This window comes from Rhea americana, unplaced genomic scaffold (assembly GCF_003343005.1).
Source record: "Rhea americana isolate MKP2758 unplaced genomic scaffold, rheAme1 scaffold_592, whole genome shotgun sequence".
Classification (NCBI taxonomy): Eukaryota; Metazoa; Chordata; class Aves; order Rheiformes; family Rheidae; genus Rhea; species Rhea americana.
This window is the reverse complement of record NW_028186748.1, coordinates 27,539-47,277: the sequence shown is the minus strand read 5'-3', so window position 1 is coordinate 47,277 and position 19,739 is coordinate 27,539. Positions and strand designations below refer to the sequence as shown.

General features: G+C 59.5%; 2 protein-coding genes across 2 annotated transcripts; one reads left to right on the top strand and one right to left on the bottom strand.

Moving 5' to 3' along the window:
* Window positions 1–5,985: 5,985 nt before the first annotated feature.
* Window positions 5,986–15,010, top strand: SEMA3B (semaphorin 3B). The gene is made up of 19 exons (XM_085319492.1): window positions 5,986–6,069; window positions 8,057–8,207; window positions 9,569–9,726; window positions 10,064–10,126; window positions 10,330–10,449; window positions 10,534–10,627; window positions 10,746–10,865; window positions 11,309–11,454; window positions 11,593–11,707; window positions 11,903–11,972; window positions 12,059–12,203; window positions 12,306–12,359; window positions 12,438–12,525; window positions 12,629–12,720; window positions 13,053–13,094; window positions 13,216–13,373; window positions 13,461–13,516; window positions 13,622–13,761; window positions 13,852–15,010. Exons 2-19 carry the CDS (start codon window positions 8,111–8,113, stop codon window positions 14,311–14,313), a joined length of 2,220 nt encoding a protein of 739 aa, XP_085175618.1. The 5' UTR covers window positions 5,986–6,069; window positions 8,057–8,110; the 3' UTR covers window positions 14,314–15,010.
* Window positions 15,011–16,090: 1,080 nt separating this feature from the next.
* LOC146587491 (2'-5'-oligoadenylate synthase 1-like) lies at window positions 16,091–18,614 on the bottom strand. The gene is given in 7 exon segments (XM_085319503.1): window positions 16,091–16,211; window positions 16,214–16,694; window positions 16,778–16,910; window positions 17,099–17,340; window positions 17,461–17,636; window positions 17,718–18,015; window positions 18,249–18,614. Coding segments are annotated over 7 exon segments (1,617 nt in total). The 5' UTR covers window positions 18,441–18,614; the 3' UTR covers window positions 16,091–16,116.
* Between the last annotated feature and the right edge of the window lie 1,125 nt (window positions 18,615–19,739).

Sequence of the window (19,739 nt, the reverse complement as noted above, 5' to 3'; positions counted from 1 at the left end):
CCCTTCCCAGGGGTGCTGGGAGAGGTCAGAGTTGGCCACCAAGCCCCAATAGAAGGGAGGGCAGAGGAGAACCCCTGATGTTGCCTTACAGAATGCAGACATTTGGGGTTGGATGTTGTGTTTGAGGGTTTGAGACCTCCCTCTCTCCCTTAGCTGGTGGCCTCCCAATGCTGGCAGACCCAATCTGTGATGAGTTTTGGCTGGGGTCTTTCTATCAGGCTGGGGTGATGGCCATAGAGGGAAGTTGGCAGCATTGTGTGCTGTGTGCAAAGTTCAAAGTAGACTGCCTTAGGCTTTTGCGGCATCTGATCCCAGAGACAGGACATGGATTGAAGGGTGCTCTGCCAAGAGGCACTCTTCTCCACCAGCCGCTCATCCCCATGCTGAAGGCAGACAAAGCCCCTTTGCTGGGGGCTGGCTAGAGGCAGGCCTATTTTGTTGAGATCATCTCAACCCCATCTGAAAAAACATGCTGCAGATAATTAATGAATTCCTCTAGTTCACGAAGGGTGGGGAGGAGAGATGGGCAGGCAAAGCTATATATCTCTGAGGAACATGGCAGGGCTCAGGGAACTGACAGCACCTCGCTAACCCCCTTTGAGCATCTACCAGCAGCTCCATGGCCATGAAAGTGAGACTTAAGCCCCTACTCCTCTTTTCAAGGTTGTTAGGATGCTTTCAATGGGCAATACTATTCCTCCTTCCCCTCCAGAGCAAAGGCCATGCTCCCCTGCAGCAGGACCCTCTGTTAGGCAGGAGGAGGAGGAGGAGGGAGGAGTTTTCTGCCTAAGGCTCAAGTTCCTGTATAGATGCAGTCCATGCCCTGTAGCCAGGCCTTGTGGGGGGAGTCTGGCTTCACTCCCCTGCAAGCCTGCCTGATCAGGGGGATGGAGCTGTGCCAAGCTCAACCCACACGAGGTGGCACCAGGACACCTATGGCACCTATGACAACTCAGGTCACCTTGTCCTACTAGGGCATGACCAGCCCCTTCCCAGCTGTGACAGCCTTGCTGTAAAGGTGACATCGCCTCTAGCTCCATGGGGCTTCTGCAACACCCAAGGGAGAGAGGAGATCAATCTGCAGCCTTCTTGCTTTGGGACTCCCTGTAGCCGGGGGTCCCTGCAGCATCGTTAGGACCTTCTCTTAAGGTGCTCCTTCAGGGATGCCCAGGGAGGGATGTATGATTGTCCCCATCCTGGTGGCTAATGGAGACCTCAGTCTGGCTTGTCTCCCTCCTTGCATCCATGGGGGGCTCTCTGAGAGACCGTTGGTCCCAGCTTCCCCAAGGACACAATGCGCTTGTTCCTCAGTGCAGGTGGTCAAGGAGCCCTTTGCCACTGCCTGCTGCCTCGCAGTCCTCCAGAGATGTGTGGGGGTGGAAAGGAGTTGTTTCCTAACACAAATGCTCCTTGGGGCTCAGACGCTGCCAGCGGAGATGCTCGATGCTTATCAGAGCTGGAAGAACTGACAGAGACTTGCAAGAGGCAGTAGTCCCTGTGCACAGTCTGGCTGGCAGCTGTGAGAGATCAGAGTGAAGGCGTCCACACCTGCTCGGCGCTGCAGCCTTAGCACAGCTTAGCTGCCAGCTGTGCCACCTCTGCACCTTATGTTCCACCCTGGGAGTTGGCAGGAAGCCAGGCCTCTGCTGTCCTGGGCACACAGCCTGCCAAACCCGGCCTTGGCGTGGCCCCCACCTCACATGACCCAGCAGCGATGGCCTGCAAGGTTCAGCACTGATTCGGTCCTGGGCTGCATGGCTTTGGTGCTGAGCCACCATTCCCCTCGTTCTAGGCTTGGAAATGAGCTCTTACAGTGACAAGGACCAAATGCAGTCAGGCTGCTGGTGGTATTGCTGTGTGGCAGCTGAGCAAGTGTAATGTGTTGCTGGGGTAACTATAAGGTAGGCAGAGCCTGAGCAAAGCTCCTGGAACAAGACTATATAGCAGGATGATGGAGGCAATGTCTAAACCAGGCGGCAGTCCAGCCTCATCTGGAAACCATCAGCAATGGAGAAGTGCGTGGCCTCAGGGGCCTGCCAGAAGCACATACAGCTCTCCCATGGAAGGGTCGCCGTGTCTGGCATGGCTGTTCCATGCTGGCACAGCTTCATCCCCGCTCTGCAAAGAGCTGACACAGGAACAAGTGTCCGGTAGGCAACGTGGCGAGCGCTGGGGTGCAGCAGCAGCAGCAAGAGAAGTATCCCTCCCTGCCTGCCTCTTCCAGCACTATCCAGCTGCTTTGGCAGTTCCTGTGCTGTTTTTCTGGGATGGAAACTCGGCCCTTATGACGCCTAATGACTTCTCCAGCTGGAGGCAGCTCCTGGTGAGGCTCACGCAGGGCTCCCAGCCTCAGGTTACATTGACACCCCCAGCAGCACCATTTATTCCTGGGGCTGGCTTGCCACATGGGAATCCCTGTAGTCCCATGGGAAATGCTGGGATGGGCAGGGCCCTGCTCCATCCCAGGGCAGCTTTGGCACTGGTGGACTGAGAACAGTCCTGCAACCTGAGGGTGATGGAAAGAGATCTTGGCTGTGCAATTGCAGGATGGATTAAAGCACGCCAAGAGCTTTCCAAATCTCACTTGACAGAGGGAAACTGAGGCACAGGGGAAGGTTTCTGCGCAAGCAGCCAGCTGAGAGCCCAACCAGAAGCTGCAGCTCTCCCAGTGACTCAGATGATGCCAAGGAACATTCCCAGGCACAACAACTCATTGTTTATCCTGCTAAAATGGATGGTATCCGGCACAACCTAGGCTGCCAGCTCTCTTTGGGTGTCCAGGTCCTGTTTGGGTGCCAGTTTAGCCCAGCACACGGTTTGGGTCCATTTGGCCAAGCACTTTGATGGCGCCACATTGGGACAGGGGCTTGGATGGGTCCTGGCACTACTTCACTTCCCAGTAGAAGGAGATTGGCTAGTGAAGCTGACAAATAGCTAGTATTTTTGTCTCTGGCAAAGGGAGATCCCAGGTACAGTGGTGCAGCCCCACTGCATTGTTGCATCCTGTAAAGCTCCCAAACCATCTCCTGCTGTGCTAGGGGTTTTCTACGCTGTTTCTTGTGCTGCCCCAGCGATGCACCTGGCACCCAGATCCCTGCTGTCACATGACTGCAGCCAGCACTGGGAATGCCTTGCTGCAGATGGGAAGTAATAGTGGAGAGGGTCTGGATGGGAATGCTGTCTGGCAGGGCCCCAGGGCATCCCTTCCTCTTCCTGCTCTGGGGGAATTGCAGAGATGTTTGTGCCTGGCACAGCACCCATGGTGCTGGCATGGGGTGAGGAGGGCACCTCTCTTGCAGGGTTGGGACTATACCAGCCCTTCTGCAGTGAACTCAGGCCAGCACTCGGCAATAAAACATGACCAGGAGAGCAAGGTGCTGGGGTAGAGCCTGCTGCTGCCCTCCCAGAAGGCTGGGGGGCCCAGTGCTGGCACTGAATGGGTTATTTGCACCTGAGCTACTTGGTGAGCTCCTGCTGTGGCAGGCAAGCCTGAAAGGCACTGCCCCAGGGGGCCTGCCCTGTGGGTGTTCGCCTGCTGGGTCCTCACAACCTGCAAGGGCAGGCACCCACCTGTGTCGTACAACCTCCCAAGCCTTGCCAGAACCTCCTGCACACTGTCAAACTGCCTGCACTTGCAGCTTGCTTGCACCTGCTGCCTGCACCCGCTGTCAGCCCATCTGTACCCACTGACTGCACCTGCTGCTGGGCCTCCAGCACCCACTGTCTACCTGTACCCGCTACCAGCCTGCCTGCACCTGCTCCCTGCCTGTGCCCACTGCCAGTCTGCCTTCACCCACTGCCTGTGTGCACCCACTGCCAGCATCAACTTTCTGCTGGCCCATCGGCACCCAYTGCCTGCCTGCACCAGCTGCTGGATTGCACCCATCACTGGCCTGGCTGCAGTCACTGCCCATTTGCACCTACTGCTGTCCTGCCTGCATCCGCTGCCTGCAACCACTACAGTCTGCACCTGCTGCCTGAGCTCGGTGCCTGCACTCACTGCCAGTCCTCTTGCAGGCACTGCATGTTCACATCCACTGCCTATCCGTGCCCACTGCCTGCATCTGCTGCAAGCCCTTCTGCACCCACTGCCTGCACCTGCTGCTGGCATGCCTGGGCCCACCACCTGCCAGCACCTGTTGCTCACCTCTTATGCCTGCTGCCTGCTTGCACCTGCTGCCTCCTAACTAGCACCAGACCTGCCTCCCTGAACTGGGCAAGAACAGCAACAAGGTACAGAGAGGATGGCATAGGAGGGGATGGCCTCCCAGGTGGCTTGTCCCCCCTCAGCCCCACTGGAGGAGGCACGTGTGGCTCTGTTGCCAGCACCACTCAGCACTTGCTATTTTTGGCAGCACTGCCTGGAAAATGGGAGGCAGCAGAGGAATTTTGTTTGCTCCAAGCTGGGTCCGAGCCAGACATCTGGGATGCAGCTGAGTGGGGAGTAGCGTCCAGGCCCTCCACCATCCYCATGTGCAGCCCCGTGATGCCCCCTGCATGCCCTGCTCTTGGACAGGAGGGCACCCAGCCCTAGCGACCTGCTCAGTCTGGCTCACCCCCTGAGTGATGTGCTGGCCCTACCACTTGTGTTCTGAGCCTGGCATGCTCAGCTCTCACTCCCATGGGCAGGCACCCACAGGATGCAGAGCCACATGACCATAGCTGGCACTGGGAACACTTTGCCTGTGTGCTTTCCTTACCTGTGTATAGGCAGGTGGCACACACGAGGTCTCAGTGGGTGCCACATGGGGTGGCAGTATTGGGGTATCACTGGGAGAATGGGGTGGGGACAGGGCAGCTGGCCATGGCGCTGCATGCAGTTGTGCATATGCGCACGTGTGTTTGTGCTATGATGCAGTCTATGGCTCTGTGTGTGCGCATTGGTGCCACATGAGGGTGTGTTACAGGTGTGCTGGCTCACCATGTGGTTGCATGTGGCATGTGTGGCACTGGCTGGGCTGCAGCATTTGGTTGGGTRGGCAAGCACAGCGTGCTGGTGCAGCATTCAGTTGTGTATGTGTGCCACACGTTGGTGCAGCATGGGATTGTAGGTGTGCAAGGTGGGTGTATGCCAGTGGCTCTGGCGCAACATGCAGTTGTGACAGGTACGTTGCCACAGGCGTGGCTGTGTGTGTGATGTGTATGTGGGTGCAGCATGGAATTGTTTCTGTGTGCATACATGATGGGTGTGGCAGTGGAGTGTGCAGTTATGCGTGCCGTCTGGGAATACCAGGCAGTGCCATGGGTATGCGCTGCTGTGCAATCCATGTGTGCTGGGTACACATGTGTGTCCAGGGTGTGCATGTACATATGCCCATGCAGGTGTGGGTGTTTCTGCAGCTGTGTGTCTCTACAGATGTTTAGGCTAAGCGGCATGCACGGGGGTGTACAATGTCAATGTGTGCATGTGTGCAGCCCCCACACCCCGCACTGTGCTGGTGTAGATGTGTGGATGTGGAGGGTCGTAGAGGGGCTGTGCCGAGCCCCAGTGCCAGGGGGGTGCTGCTGGCGCCACGGTGGGGTCCCCAGGCCCACGTCAGGTGCCTCCCTGGGCTGCTGTTGGGAATCTCCAGGTCAGCATCAGAGGTCTCCTTAGGATGGTGACGGGGGTTTGTGGTATGGCGCTGGGGGTGTCCTCGGGCCAATAGCAGGATGTGTTTCTGAGCTGGCATTGCTGGCCCTCACCTACACTAGCCAGCCCCTCCACCAGGGCTGGCACCAGCTCCAACCCTTAGGGAGCCCACACTGAGACTGGGCAATTCATCACAAAGCCGAGCTGGTGACTTAGCTCCACTGGCTTCTTCTGGCTCCTTCCCACTCCCCCACCACCACCAATGGGATGGCTGGGGCTGGAGCCGGAGCCGGAGCAGGCAGGGTTATTGCCTTACCAGCTGACTCCTGTTTTGCCTGTCACCCGATCCGTGTCATAAACTTTTACAGCCTCTCTGGTGCGCAGCAAGTGAGTGTGCCGTAGCAGTCCGCCTGCGTGTCTTCCTCCCTGTGCCAGGGCCCAGCCGGCAGCACTGCCAGCGTCAGGGTGACAGCACGCATTTCCCAGGCCAGCTGACGGTGAGTAGTGGGGCCCTGGAGGACTTGGAGACTTCCGGCATGCAGGGTTGGGGGCCTCTTATTGCAGCTTCTCTTACCAAATGCAGATAGTCGGGGGCCTCTTTTTGCAGATTCTTGCTTCTCTTGCTTCTCCCTCTGGGGAGGGACTGGGGGCCCTGGGGAGCTGGTGGACAAGGCTGGCTGCTAAGCAGAAGGCACTGGGCACTCTGCTGCTGCTGGGGGGGGTGGCGTGATAGAGGCCTCTGTGCTGGTGTTGCCAAAGTGGAGTGCAGGACAAGTGAGGGGGCTGCAGGCAATATGCTCTAGCCCCTCTGTGGGAGCTGGCAGCCCTGCCCAGCAGAGTTTTTGTGGGGATTTCTCTGCCTCCGTGTTATTGCAGCTCCTTTGGGTCTGCAAATGCCATTAATGCCCAGCATGGGTCAGCAAGGCTGTTAAATACTGCAGCTCTGCTCAGCGCCCTGTGTTGTGCTCCAGTGCCGGGTCCTGTGCCCACTCACATGAGCAGTTAGGACCGTGCATCTGCTTTTGGGGCTGCCATGACTCCCTGCCACAGCGATGCCCACTGCACTAGGTGCCAGCCACCAGTGGGCCTGCTCAGGCTGGGTGGGAACTGCCTTTGCCTGTGGGAGTGTAGCGCAAGCCCTGTCTGGTTCTGCTGGGCAGTGGGCCACAGCAGGCAGTCCCGTCCAGATCTGTGTGCCCCTGGCCATGGGGCAGCCCATTGTCCCTCCAGTTGAGTTCACACCATATTCCAAGAAGATGGCGGAAGCTGGAAGTGAATGCTTGAGCCTCAGCACCCCAGTGTGCCAGTGGGGCTCTGCCAGCTTGCCCAGCTCTCAATACCTGCCAGCAGCTTGGGGGGTATTACAAGCCCTGAGTGCACGGCCTTGGCATGGGCAAAACCCAGCAGCTATGCTGGGGACAGATGACTGGCTCGGCTGGGCTTATGCTTCAAAGGCGGCTTGGGGAGGTGCCAGCTAACACATCCCAGCCACCCAGAGCCTGCCTGGGGCTGCCACAGTGTGGCTGGTGGGCAAGGCAGGGAGCCACATGTTGGTGCAGTGGTTCCAATAAGCATCGCCTCCTGCTTCCCAAAGGAGAGTGTTCTGGAACTGGAAATTTCTGCCCCGTGGTATACAGCCTTCTGCAATGGGTGTCATAGTGGGTGCCTGCAAGGGTGATGGGCAGGCTGGGTGGCTCCTCTGCAGGGCATGTGGGCACCTGCTTGGCGCAGCATCTGGTCCAAACCTCCACCCCAAATGTGGCCCCCTGTTTCCAGCTGACTTGCCCTTGCTGTGCAGTAGAAGGAGGGCAGGGTGGCCTACTGGTTAGAGCTGTAGCAGCACGGGAAACTGTGGCATGGGACAGGTGGCCCACATGCTGGACACTTTGCCCGGTGGTCAGGCATCTGCTGTGTGGCTGTGCAGACATATCCAGTTGGCCTAAACCCTGACACCCGCCCCTTGTCCCTGGGGCAGCTCTATTTGTGGCCCACGGGCAAGAACAGGTAGAACCCAGTACTCTCCTCCTGGTACCGCTCCATGCCACAGGTATGGTGAGAGACAGGTGCCCTGATTGTCTAGGTCTGCCTCAGTTTCCCCATGGGCTGGAACAGTGCTCATGGAGCCCTTTGCATTTGGGTTGGGATTAGAGACTTAAAAATGATGATGTCTGGGGAGAAGCATAGCTAGCTTGTGTCCCCATCTGACCATTCTGGTGGGTCCCCTTGACCAGATGCCACTGCAGTGGGTGCCCCATGCCATGCCAAGGCTGCATTGGTGACAGTGCTCAGGGCTATCCACGCTCCCTGTGCAGAGAAGGACCCCCGCTGGCAGTAGGCAAGGAGGGGTTTTAGTGGGGGCTGTTGGTGTCAGCTGTGCACTGTGGGCAAGACTTCATGGAGGGACCCAACCTGCTGCGCAGTGCCATGTCACTGGGAGGAGGGGGCTGTAATCCGAGCTGACAGTTTCGCTGCTCTGCCTCACAGCCGTGTCAGGGGCTGCGAGCTCGAGCTCAGCGCCTGCTAAGCCAGGCACCGTCCATGATCCGCGCACTACTCCTGCTGCTGTGCAGCCGTGCCGTGGGCACTGGGCGCCCACCACCCCCTGCCACCCCCCGCCTCAAACTGACCTTCCCAGGTGAGTGCAGGTGACCCTGTGGGCTGGGATAGGGCAGGGCCTGGGGATGTGCTGGAGCCACACTGTGTACAGGGCTGGGACAGCCGTGGAGCAGATCTGGGGCTGGTTCCTGGGTGCTGTGACAGCATCTGGCAGTACCCCAGGCAAGCTCAGGAGAAGAATGTGGAGCTGTGCAGGGAATGAGTGGGCACAGCACACAGGTCGCCCAGGAGGACATCCTGAAGGGATGAAAAGCCCCAGCATCGTGGCCTCCCCCCAGCCCTGAGGTGTCTGTGCCCGCTTCCCTGGGGGGTTACTAGGCATCAGTATGGGGCTGCCCCATTACTCGCCTGATATTGGTCCCCTGAGGGATGCCTGCTTTCGAGGGGGATGTCTGCATGCAGGCCTGCTCTGGTGCATTTTCTTTTGTGCTCCCAGCTTGGACTCCTGCTCCTGGGCATCCCTGAAATGCCCTGTGGCTGCACTCTCCAGCTCTGTCCCAATCATGCTGGCACCCTGTGGCCAACAGAATGACTGTGCTGTGCCAACTGGGGATGACATGCCAGCCAGGGACCCTGTRTTGTGTGCCCATGGCTCCCAGATGGTTACCCCACAGGCATGCAGGCTCCCCCATCGTGCAGAGCTGGGGCACAGAGCCATGCATGCTGTGAGCACTGACTCTACATAGGCACCAACTTGGGGGCATGGGGTAGTGATCTGGGCTGGGCACTTTTTCCTGGGACACCCCAAGGTGACTGGCTAGCAGGTAGCTGGGCTGGCCAGTGGGTAGCTGGGTCCCTGGTAAGCACTCTCCTTTTCAGCTCTTTACAAAGAGCCATTTGTTCCCACTGCTGCAGAGGGATTAGCTCCTCTGTGGGGCAGAGAAAAGGCCCTTTCTCCCCAGAGCGTTTGTTGTGTGGAGATTGATGGTGGGCCGGTATGGGGGTGGCTAACCCAGTAAAGCCGGTGGGGCGGGTTTGGGGGAGGGGACAGCACAGCAGGGAGATGTGGCAGGGCACAGGACATGGAGTCCTTCGTCCTTCCTTTGTGGGCACCCCACAGGAAACCCCGTGTGGCTTGAGTTCCTGCACTGCCAAGCCTGGGWTTTGCACTCAGACATGTCTGTCCCACAGACATGTCTGTCCAGCTTGCTCATGGCCCAGGTTGGTCAGAGCATCCTGTGCTTCCTGGGAAAACCACCTGCAGTGGGAGCAGCATCCCTGCCTGTTATCTTCAGAGTGCTCTTCCTGCTCCCTGTCCAGGAGTGGGACCCAGTGATCACAGAGAGGTGCAGAGGGGCAGGACTCCTGGGTTCTCTACCTGACTCCTGAGTGGGGTGTCACAGCAGGGCAGGGCTGAGCAGGGCTCCCTTCACCCCGCAGAGCTGCAGACCCACCACGGGCTGCGTGTCTATGAGCTGGAGCGCTCGTGCTGCTATGACGTGCTGCTACTGGATGAGGAGCGTGGTCGCCTCTTTGTGGGGGCCAAGAACTACCTGGTGTCGCTGAGCCTTGACAACATTAGCCAGCAGGACAGGAAGGTAATCGACTGGACTCGGGGGTGGCCACATTGCTGGCATATCAGGAAGTGCAGGCAGGGGCAGCCATGAGACGGTGTGACATGGCCCAGCTGGACACTGATGAGGCAAGACGAACTGTCTCCAGTGCGGGCATCACAGCTGAGGCCTGGCACACTCGAGAAATGCATCTGGGAGACTCGCCAGGCCCACTCCTCTTTTGGAAGGAGGATCATGGGGTGGAAGCAGCATTTAAGCTGAGACATGACATGAGCTTGGCAGATCTCAGCCAGCGTGAGAGACTGGGGAGCTGCATGTCCCCAAGGCTGAGTGTTTTAAGCATCTCCTGTTTCTCCTGCAGATCTATTGGCCAGCGCCCGTGGAGTGGAGGGAAGAGTGTAACTGGGCTGGCAAGGACATCAATGTGAGTGCCTGATAGGTTGTGCGGAAATGAGGCAGCAGGGAGGGATGAGGAGCAGCTTGCCAGGCTCCTCTGTCACAGAGCAGCTGGGAAAACTGAGGCTCAATCAGAGACTGAGGGCGAGCTTGGGGTGCTGTGGGGCTGCAGTAGCAGGTGCCTGACATGGGTGCCTGCTCAGTGCCACCTCCCATGCTCTTCTCCTCCAGACTGAGTGCATGAACTTTGTGAAGATCCTGCATTCCTACAACCGGACCCATCTGTATGCCTGTGGCACGGGTGCCTTCCACCCCATCTGTGCCTTTGTGGAAGTTGGCCAGCACATAGAGGTGAGCTGGTGCTTGGCATGGGACATGGTTGTGCCAGCCCCTGGTGTCCCTGCCTGCCTGCCTCTGACCCATATATCCCCCTAGGACTTTGTCTTCAAACTGGACCTGCAACATGCAGAGGACGGCAAGGGGAAGAGCCCATATGACCCCCAGCATGTGGCCGCCTCCGTTCTTGTGGGTAAGAAGGTCCCAAGCCCCAGCCCTAGGGTTGGGAGGTCCTTTCAAGCACAGAGTGTCCAGCCAGGACCCAGGCAGACACAGAGTCCTATTTAACACTTCGTCTTGGTGCCTGCCAGGTGAGGAGCTCTACTCCGGGGTTGCCACTGATCTGATGGGTCGTGACTTTACCATCTTCCGCAGCCTGGGCCCACGCCCATCCATCCGCACCGAGCAGCATGACTCCCGCTGGCTCAATGGTTAGTGCCAGCACATGGTGAGTGGGAGGGCATGGGCCCATGGGTGCCCCAGCTGGGGCTCATGGCATGGCATCACTTGCCCTGCAGAGTCATCCAGGCAATGAGACTACCTGGCTCACCTGTAGCCCATCCCAGAGCAGTGCGCGTCCTACATGCAGGGCCCTGGCATGAGCACGAGCACTGCCCRGGGCACTTTGTGAGTGTGTGCTGCCCCTCTGTGGACAGCATATGCCCACTGGAAGGGGTGGTGGGGTCCCATCCTGGCCATGCATGTGCCACACAGCTGGGCATGAGGATCCATGTCCTCCTGGGACCTGGCCAGTCTCCGTGGAGGGCATCTCTGAGATGGGGCTCCCCGTGCCCACAGGTGCCCAAGATGCCCAGCCCTGTGCCCAGCATGGGCAGCAGCTGTGGCACCTCTGACTTCTGCCCTTTGCCCCTAGAGCCCAAGTTCGTGGATGTCTTTTGGGTGCCCGAGAGCGAGAACCCTGATGATGACAAGATCTACTTTTTCTTCCGTGAGACAGCAGTGGAAAGGCCGCAGGGGCTGGGCAAGACCAGCTTTGCCCGCATTGGCCAGATCTGCAGGGTGAGAGTTTCCTTGGCTCTGTGAGTATGGTGGGGAGCCCAGTGCAGTGACCAGCCTGGCACAGCAGCTTGCCAGAGTGTGCAAGACTGGATGCCAGCTCAGCATTACTCACTTTGGGTGCCCTCCTTTGCTCGGCAGAACGACGTGGGTGGCCAGCGGAGCCTGGTGAACAAGTGGACAACGTTCCTGAAGGCCCGACTGGTGTGCTCTGTGCCAGGCAGTGATGGTGTGGACACCCACTTCGATGAGCTGCGTGAGTGCCACCAGGGATGATCTGACCCCTGGTCAGGGTTCACAGCCCCTGGGACTGAGCCCTGTCTGGACACAGGGTGGCACAGGGCATAGCATGCACCCAAGGGTTTGCCAGGGTGCTTATGGGCACAGCCAGGCAGCTCTGGTGCACAGAGGCAATGCTGATGCTGTTCCTGCCCCCCATGCCTGCTCGCAGGTGACATCTTCCTGCTGCAAACAAGGGACAAACGCAATCCCCTGGTCTATGCCATCTTCTCTACCTCCAGGTAAAGCACAGTCCCCCAACTTGCATGCACCAGTGGTGCCCACCAGCCTCTTTGCTTCTCACATCACCATGTCTCTCTCTCACCAGCTCCGTTTTCCAGGGCTCAGCTGTCTGCGTCTATACTATGGCTGACATCCGCCGGGCTTTCCTGGGGCCCTTTGCACACAAGGAGGGCCCCAGCTACCAGTGGGTGTCGTACCAGGCTCGTGTGCCGTACCCCCGCCCGGGTATGGTACGTGGCACGGGGCAAGCAGGGAGTCGGAGGGTGCCCAGGAGTCCTGCAGGGGGCATTGGGAGCCATACCCCTTGCTCACCTGGCTCTGCCTCCCCACAGTGCCCTAGCAAAACCTTTGGCACCTTCAGCTCCACCAAGGACTTCCCGGATGAGGTGATCCAGTTTGCCCGGCACCACCCACTCATGTACAATCCGGTGCTACCTCACGGCCAACGCCCCCTCTTCCTCCAGGCCAACACACCCCACACCTTCACTTGCATCGCCGTAGACCGTGTCACAGCTGCTGACGGCCAGTATGACGTCCTCTTCATTGGCACAGGCACGTGGTGCCTCCTTGTCTGGGGTTCTGAGCGTTTGGGACTGCCCTGACCACGGGAGCTGGGCCCCCCAGGAGCTCAGCCTCACCCCATTCCTCCCCACAGATGTGGGAACGGTGCTGAAGGTGGTCTCAGTGCCCAAGGGGAGCTGGCACAACATGGAGGAACTGCTACTGGAGGAGCTTCAGGTCTTCCAGGTGAGGGGGACAGCCTGTGGCTGCCTCAGCACCTGGGGATGGCTGTCAGGGCACCTGGCCTGGCTCTGCCACCCTCAGTGCCCCCAGGAGCCTCCCATGTATCAGGTGTGTAGCCCTTGCACTGTGTCAGGCAGCAGTGTGGACCCACCAGCCTATGCCAAGCCAGCTGCATCCCCACTCCAGCAAGGACATTGCCTGGGTGCTCCAGCTGCTGTGAGAGAAGAGCTGGGAGCCTGGACACCTGGGTCCTCTCTGCACAGCCTCCCCAGGGCATGGCTGTGTCCAATACCGACCACAGCTCTCCCTGACCTGTGCCCTTGTTCTCTTGGCAGGATTTGTCCCCCATCACCAGCCTGCAGATCTCCTCGAAGCGGGTAAGGAGGAGCAGGGCTCTGTSACCTCTGGCTCCATGTAGCACATGCCCAGATCCTGCTGTGGCTGTGCCCGAGTTGTTGCCCTCATGTGAGGATGCTCAATCCCCCTTTCTCTTTGCAGCAACAGCTCTATGCCAGCTCAGTCACAGCTGTGGCCCAGTTGCCCCTGCACCGTTGCAGCATCTATGGCAAAGCCTGCGCAGAGTGCTGCCTGGCCCGGGACCCCTACTGTGCCTGGGATGGCAACGCCTGCACCCGCTATGTGCCCAACACCAAAAGGTAGGCAGCACATGATGTACCCAGATGCCCTGGTGTGGGGTACTCACCCTGCTGCTGCCCATCCCTCACTCCTCCCATCTCCCACAGGCGTTTCCGCCGGCAGGATGTCCGCAATGGTGACCCCAATGTGCTCTGCTCTGAAGGTGTGTTGAGGCCTTGCCAAAAAGCAGCCAGCCCCACTCACCCAGCCCAGGTGTGAGAGCAGGAGGCTTGTGCTTGGTGCTGATGGCCAGGTCATGTCCCTGCAGATCCCCAGCTAGGCAGTGTGCCCCAGAAGAAGCTGTATGGGGTGGAGGGCAGCAGTGCCTTCCTGGAGTGCAAGGCCAAGTCCCTGCAAGCCCGAGTGCTCTGGACATACCAGCACACCAGTGATGCCCCTAAGCGAGAGGTAGGTCTGCCCCACTGTGGGCCCCCAGTGGCATGGCCAGCTCCAAGGCTGTGCTGCCCTGCACTGAACTGGGCCTGTTGGTGCCTGCAGGTGCAGCTGGATGAGCGGGTGGTGCAGATGGAGCAGGGCATCCTACTCCGCAGTGTGCAGCATGCTGACGCTGGGCTCTACCTCTGCCACGCCACCGAGCACGGCTTCACCCAGCCCTTACTGCAGCTCTCGCTAGAGGTGATTGGCACCCAGCAGGCCCCAGGGCTGGCACCCTTCGGCGCCACTGAGCCTGCAGGGCCACCTGGCCACAAGGTCTGGTACCAAGACTTCCTCCAGCTGGTGGACCACCCACCTCTGGGTGCCATGGACAAAATGTGTGAGCGGCTCTGGAGCCGTGGGAGTCCCCTGGCCCGCAGGAGGCCCCTGCTGCCCCCTCCGCTCAGTGCCAAGGCCAGGCCCCCTAAATGGAGGCAGAGCACAGAGCTGCGCAAGGCCCGCAGCCGGCGCATGCATGAGGCACCACGGGCTGAGCGGGGGCCCCGCAATGCGTCCCCCTGGTGACCCTAGGGCTGGCCCCGGGTGCCAGGCTCCACTATGGAGTGGGGCCGTGGGCCGGGCGTGTGGGAGGCAGGGCACCAGCACTGGCCCTAGGCTGCTCTGGAGCAGGATGGCACTGGGGGTCAAGGGCACCTGTGGGGGCTCTGGTTCTGGGGCAGGGAGAGCAGCCAGACTGAAGATCGTCGATGGCTGTTCTGGGCTGCCTGTGCAGCCAGGCTGCAGGCCCCTGTGCCCACGACCACTGGCTTCAAACACCCATGGGTGACCAAGTGAGTTCCTGGGCACCACAGGACCACTGATGTATTTATTAATGACTGTTACTGATGAATGTCAACCCACCCTGGGGCACTGGGGCAGGCAGGGTTGGGCTGCACCCTGCAGGCATGGTAAGAGGTGCCCAGGGCCAGAGCAGGATGGTGCAGCAGGGTACCACAGGTGGTAAGGGGCCCTGAGGGACCTGAGCAGGCCTATTGCAGCCTTTGCTGGCACCTGTGCGAGGGAAAGGCACCCAAATGGTTAGTGCCTCACCATGACAGGAGACAAGGCATTTGCTCAGGGTGCCAGGCCCAGTGGGGCAGCTGTGCTGGGAGGAGAGGAGTTGGGGGGGTGGGGGGTGCCCAGCACCCCTGGCATAGCTGCAAGGGAGAGCCGCTGAGCCCCTGGCATTGTACTAATTGAACACAATAAAGCAGAGGATTCASCCTGGCGTCCAAGAGCATGCCCAGCACCCCTAAGAAATGTCCCCCTCCCCTCATGGGATGCCCTCCCACAGGAAATGCCCATGGGGCATGTCTGTCGGTTGCCCCTCTCCCCTCCCCCGCCACCTGCCCAGCGGCCACCAAGCCCAGCACCCTCTGCACTTTTCGTTTCCCTAAGACTGAAATCGAAACTTAGCATTTTCCCAGGGCGGTGCCAGAGCCAGTGCTTAACAGAGTGCTGGAAGGGGAGCCTGGGAGCTGCTGTGATCCTGTGCCTCCAGTGACACCACTCCCTCCAGTGAACTGGAGCAAGCCATGTCCCAGTGCTGGCCATGCTGCAACATTTGGGCCAGCTGAGTACAGCACAGGAGCCCCTGGCATGAAGTGCCCCAGTGGTGTGCCATGGGCCCTTCTGACAACTGCAGCATGCACAGGGGGCACTGAGCCACCAGAGRCACCCCAGRCCACAAGGCTCAGTGGCACTCCCAGCTCCAGCATCTTCCTGAGCCTGCAGGCAGCTGCCCATGGTGCCACTGCCATGCACCTGGATCTCTGTGGTGATGAAGGCACTGCGCAGCTCCCATCTGCCCCCTCCCAGCCCCTGTGGTGGTGGCCAGCAGGAGCAGCTCTGGGAACCCCATGCACAGGAACCTTTTGGGGGCCCAGCCCCAGACACACCCCCYCAGCCAAACTCTCCCCGGGTGCCCTGCGGTTGGTGCTGGGGGATCCCCTGGCATGGGAGCCTCAGGGGGTGTGTGGAGATATCTAGTATCTATATAATCCTCAGCTTTGGGTGGCATGGGAAGAGGCAAAGCCCCAAGGCTAGGGCCACCTTAAGTTCACGGCTGTGACACCATCAGAGCAGAGGGTGGAAAGATTTAGGAACAGCTACAAAGAAGGCAGGAGAAGGGCTATGTACCTCCTCTACACACCATGTCCACATTGCTGGCACATAGTTTGGTGTTGGGCTGGCATCCCATCCCTGCCATGCCCCCCCATCACCCTTGCTTGTCCCTGTGAGGTCATCCCCAAACTCCCGCTTTGCTGCTTGGTACTGTCTCTAAAGCCAAGGCAGCAAAAAAGCTTTCCAAGTCATTTATTTTCAGCATTACAGGTGGTGCATGGATACAGCAATGTGGGCTGGTGCCCAGTCAATGCTCAGGAGGGCAAGGGAGCAGGGAAGAGGGGGTGCCAGGGGCCTGTGCCCCCACGAAGACGCAGGAGCAGGTAGATGATGCTCTTGCTCTGGATGCCATAGTGCGCCAGTGTATGTCGATCCTCTAGCTCCTTGGAGCCAAACGTCAGGCGCTGCTGGTCTGCGGAAGGGCCCAGCCGGGTGCAGATCTGTTCCTTGAGTTGCCGGACAGTGTCGGTGGGCCGCACCGTGTAGGTGCTTGTGCGGTTCTTGTCGTCCTTCACTAGGACCTGCATCTCCTGGGTCTCAGTGTGCAGCAGCATCAGTGTGGTGCTGCAGAAGATGTTGTAGGAGGCCAGGGTTTCACTGTCCTGGAGGATGTGGAGATTCTGGCCTGGCTCCTGTTGGCCCAGGCGCTGCTGGTATGGAGGGATGCCCCACTGCAGCGTAATCTCTTCCTTCAGCTTCAGGATGGTGGTGTCTGGGCTGACAGTTCTGGTCAGACTGTTGCCTGTCAGCTGCTTTATCTCCACTGTCACGGGCCGGGCTGGCTGTGAGCGGAGAAAGCAGATGGGTGAGGACAGTGGGGGTATGGTCTGGGGACTGCAAGGCCCTTGGGTGCTGGCCACCCTACCTGCACATTCCAGGGCTGGACAGAGGCAACGCAGGGCAGAGAACAGCACAGGGCAGCTTCATTTGCCACCACCGCCCAATCTTTGCCTTGGCCCAGGATCCCTGTTGGGTCAGCAGGGTCCAGGATCACAGGGCTGTGAAGATACACACAGGCCCCGCGATCAGTGCCGTGCCAGGGTGGATGGAGTTCTGGGCATACTGCAGTGGAGCCCATGGCACCTGCCCAGATGCCAGCTCCACTTGGGAGCAGCACCTGGAGCTGGTGGAAGGCAGAGCCTGTGCCTTGAGTGGCACAGGCAGTGCCTGAGATAAGGGCTCTTACCGTGAGCTGTGCAGCAGGTTCTTCACATGGGTGCCCACCTGGTTGTGCTGGAGAGAGTAGTACCTTTCCCAGTAGATGAGGATCTTCTGATACTGGCACAGCAGCTCCAGCACTGTGCGGAAGCCCTCAGCCATGCTGAAGCTCTCTCTGGCATTCGTGCCCTGCTCCCAGGCATAGATGGTCAGCAGCTCCAAAGCATACTTGGGGGGCAGGTCTGTATTGGGGTACTGTGGCTTCAGGAACTGGGAAGGAGATGGGAACAGGTGAGAGCCAGAAGGCACAGGCACCCTGGGATGTCAGTTGGATCCCAGGATGTGATCTGAATGGGCATTCAGGCACAGGAAGGCTGGGCAGCCCCTCACCTCCTTGTACCAGTGCTTGACTAAGCGCAGCAAGTTCTTGAGCTTGGCGGGGCAACGTTTCACAAACTTCTTCTGCAGTTCAGTGAAGCAGGGGGAGAATTCACCAGGGCCACCATGTGCAGCCAGGAGCCTAACGTACACGTCGGCAGCTGGCGCGGTGTCCTGTGTCACCTGCCCTGTGGGGAGAGTGGGAGCTGCAAAAGCAGTTCCAGCACTGCTGCCCCCCAACCCCACACCTGCCAGGCACAGACCCCTACCTAAGGCATCATAGGCAGGCAGGATGTCTACATCRATGGACTCTGCACCCCATCTGGACCGGAGAGTGAGGCTGAGGGAGCGTGGGGAAAAGTTGACAGGGCTCTTGCGCCGGGGTCTGCTTATGTCCACAGTGAACGTCAGTGTCTGTCTGCAGCACTCAAGCCTCTCCTCAATGAGGGCGAGGATTTCGGCTCGCCTCTGGTTCTGGTCCTCGTAGCTGGAGAAGTAGCTGAGGAAGAGCACCACGTCGGCATCAGAGTTGTTTTGCAGGGCCGTTCCCTTGCCTGCTGACCCGCCCTGTGGAGGGACATAGCACCTGCTCAGCGTTGCTGCTCCACAGGGGCAAGGCATGGGGGAAGGACCCATGCCATTCAAGGAAGCTGCTTAGGGAAACTGAGGAAGAGTACAAGCTGAATGTGTGGGGCAGGAGGAAGGGCAGCCCTGCCAGGGAGAGAGCCCAGGGGGCAGTGAGATGAGCTGGCATGGCAGGGCTCATGGTGCCCAGAGGGCCCCTTCCAGGTAGCATTTACCTTGACAGTCTTGTGGACGCGGATGCCCTCAAAGCACTGCTCCTTGAGGAAATCACAGATCTGCTTCACTGTCTGCTTCACCTGTGTGCAGAAAGCGGTGCTGGGCTCCAGGGTCCTGGCRATCCAAGCATCCAGTTCACCGGCAGTCACCGTCCACAGCCCGTCCATGGCTGGCACTTGCCCCAGTGCCATCCTCCTCCGGAGTCTCTGGTCCTCTCCTGCCTGCAGCTCTTTAAACCTTCTCAGGCTGCTGCTCTGATGGCGTCACAGCGGGGAACTTAAGGTGGCCCCAGCCTTAAAGTTTCATTTCTTCACAAGGCATGCAGAGCTGAGGAATGCTTCTAGATCCTCCCATCCCAGGCCCTTGTGCTAGGAGATCTCCCAGCACCAACCGCAGGGCACCCGGGGAGAGTTTGGCTGGGGGAGTGTGTCTGGGGCTGGGCCCCCAAAAGGTTCCTGTGCATGGGGTTCCCAGAGCTGCTCCTGCTGGCCACCACCACAGGGGCTGGGAGGGGGCAGATGGGAGCTGCGCAGTGCCTTCATCACCACAGAGATCCAGGTGCTTGGCAGTGGCACCATGGGCAGCTGCCTGCAGGCTCAGGAAGATGCTGGAGCTGGGAGTGCCACTGAGCCTTGTGGTCTGGGGTGYCTCTGGTGGCTCAGTGCCCCCTGTGCATGCTGCAGTTGTCAGAAGGGCCCATGGCACACCATCGGGGGAACCTCAAGCCTGTGCCCATGCTGGGGGCTCCTGTGCTCTGGCCTGGGTGGACCAAGTGCCTGGGCTGTGACACAGCCAGCCCTGGGACATAGCTGGCTCTAGTGTCCCTGAAGGTAGTGGTATCACCAGAGCTACTGGGACATGGCTGGTGCTTGTCTCACTGAAGGCCATGGTGTCACCGCAGGCAGTGGGACATCAGTTGCCAGTGTCACTGCAACCTTGGGGATGGGCAGGCCCTGGTGCCACCTCGGGCCCTGGACACATCTGCTGTGGGCATTCCAGCCCATGCTACCTTAAGCATCAGCTCTGGAGGCTCTGGCGATTTGCCAAGTTTCGATTTCCAGTTCTGCTTTCCCTCTGCTGGAAACTTCATTTCTGTCTGTTGGAAATGAAAGTACACAGATGGGCCCCACTGACCCTGTGCTGCATGGGCTGCTGGGCAGCTCCAGCCACCTAGCCCACATCRCCAGGGTGGTCCTCACTCAAGGGGCCACAGGGCAAGGGGGCACCTAAGGCTGACACTGGGTTGGGTGCACAGTGCAGAGCCCAGCTCTGCCCTGATTTAGCTTTGCCTTTCTAGCTTTCTGGAACACTGGAGAGATCCAAATCTGAAATCTAGGAACTGAAATTCAGGCGGAGGCAGATGCAGGGGACTGAGGGAGAGGGCAAGGGGAGAGGAGCAAGGGGAAGAGGGACAGGAGCAGAGAGAGGTGCAGAGGGCAGGTGAAATAGGCAGGGAAATGGGACAGCAAGGGGGTGGGGGCAGAGAGGGG

Bases quoted from the DNA above. Each gene is read 5' to 3' on its own strand.
- SEMA3B (XM_085319492.1), top strand. From the start codon at position 8,111: ATGATCCGCGCACTACTCCTGCTGCTGTGCAGCCGTGCCGTGGGCACT. The intron at 12,204-12,305 runs GTACGTGGCACG...GCCTCCCCACAG, and splicing joins CGTACCCCCGCCCGGGTATG to TGCCCTAGCAAAACCTTTGG. The intron at 12,360-12,437 runs GTGATCCAGTTT...CTCTTCCTCCAG, and splicing joins CCAAGGACTTCCCGGATGAG to GCCAACACACCCCACACCTT.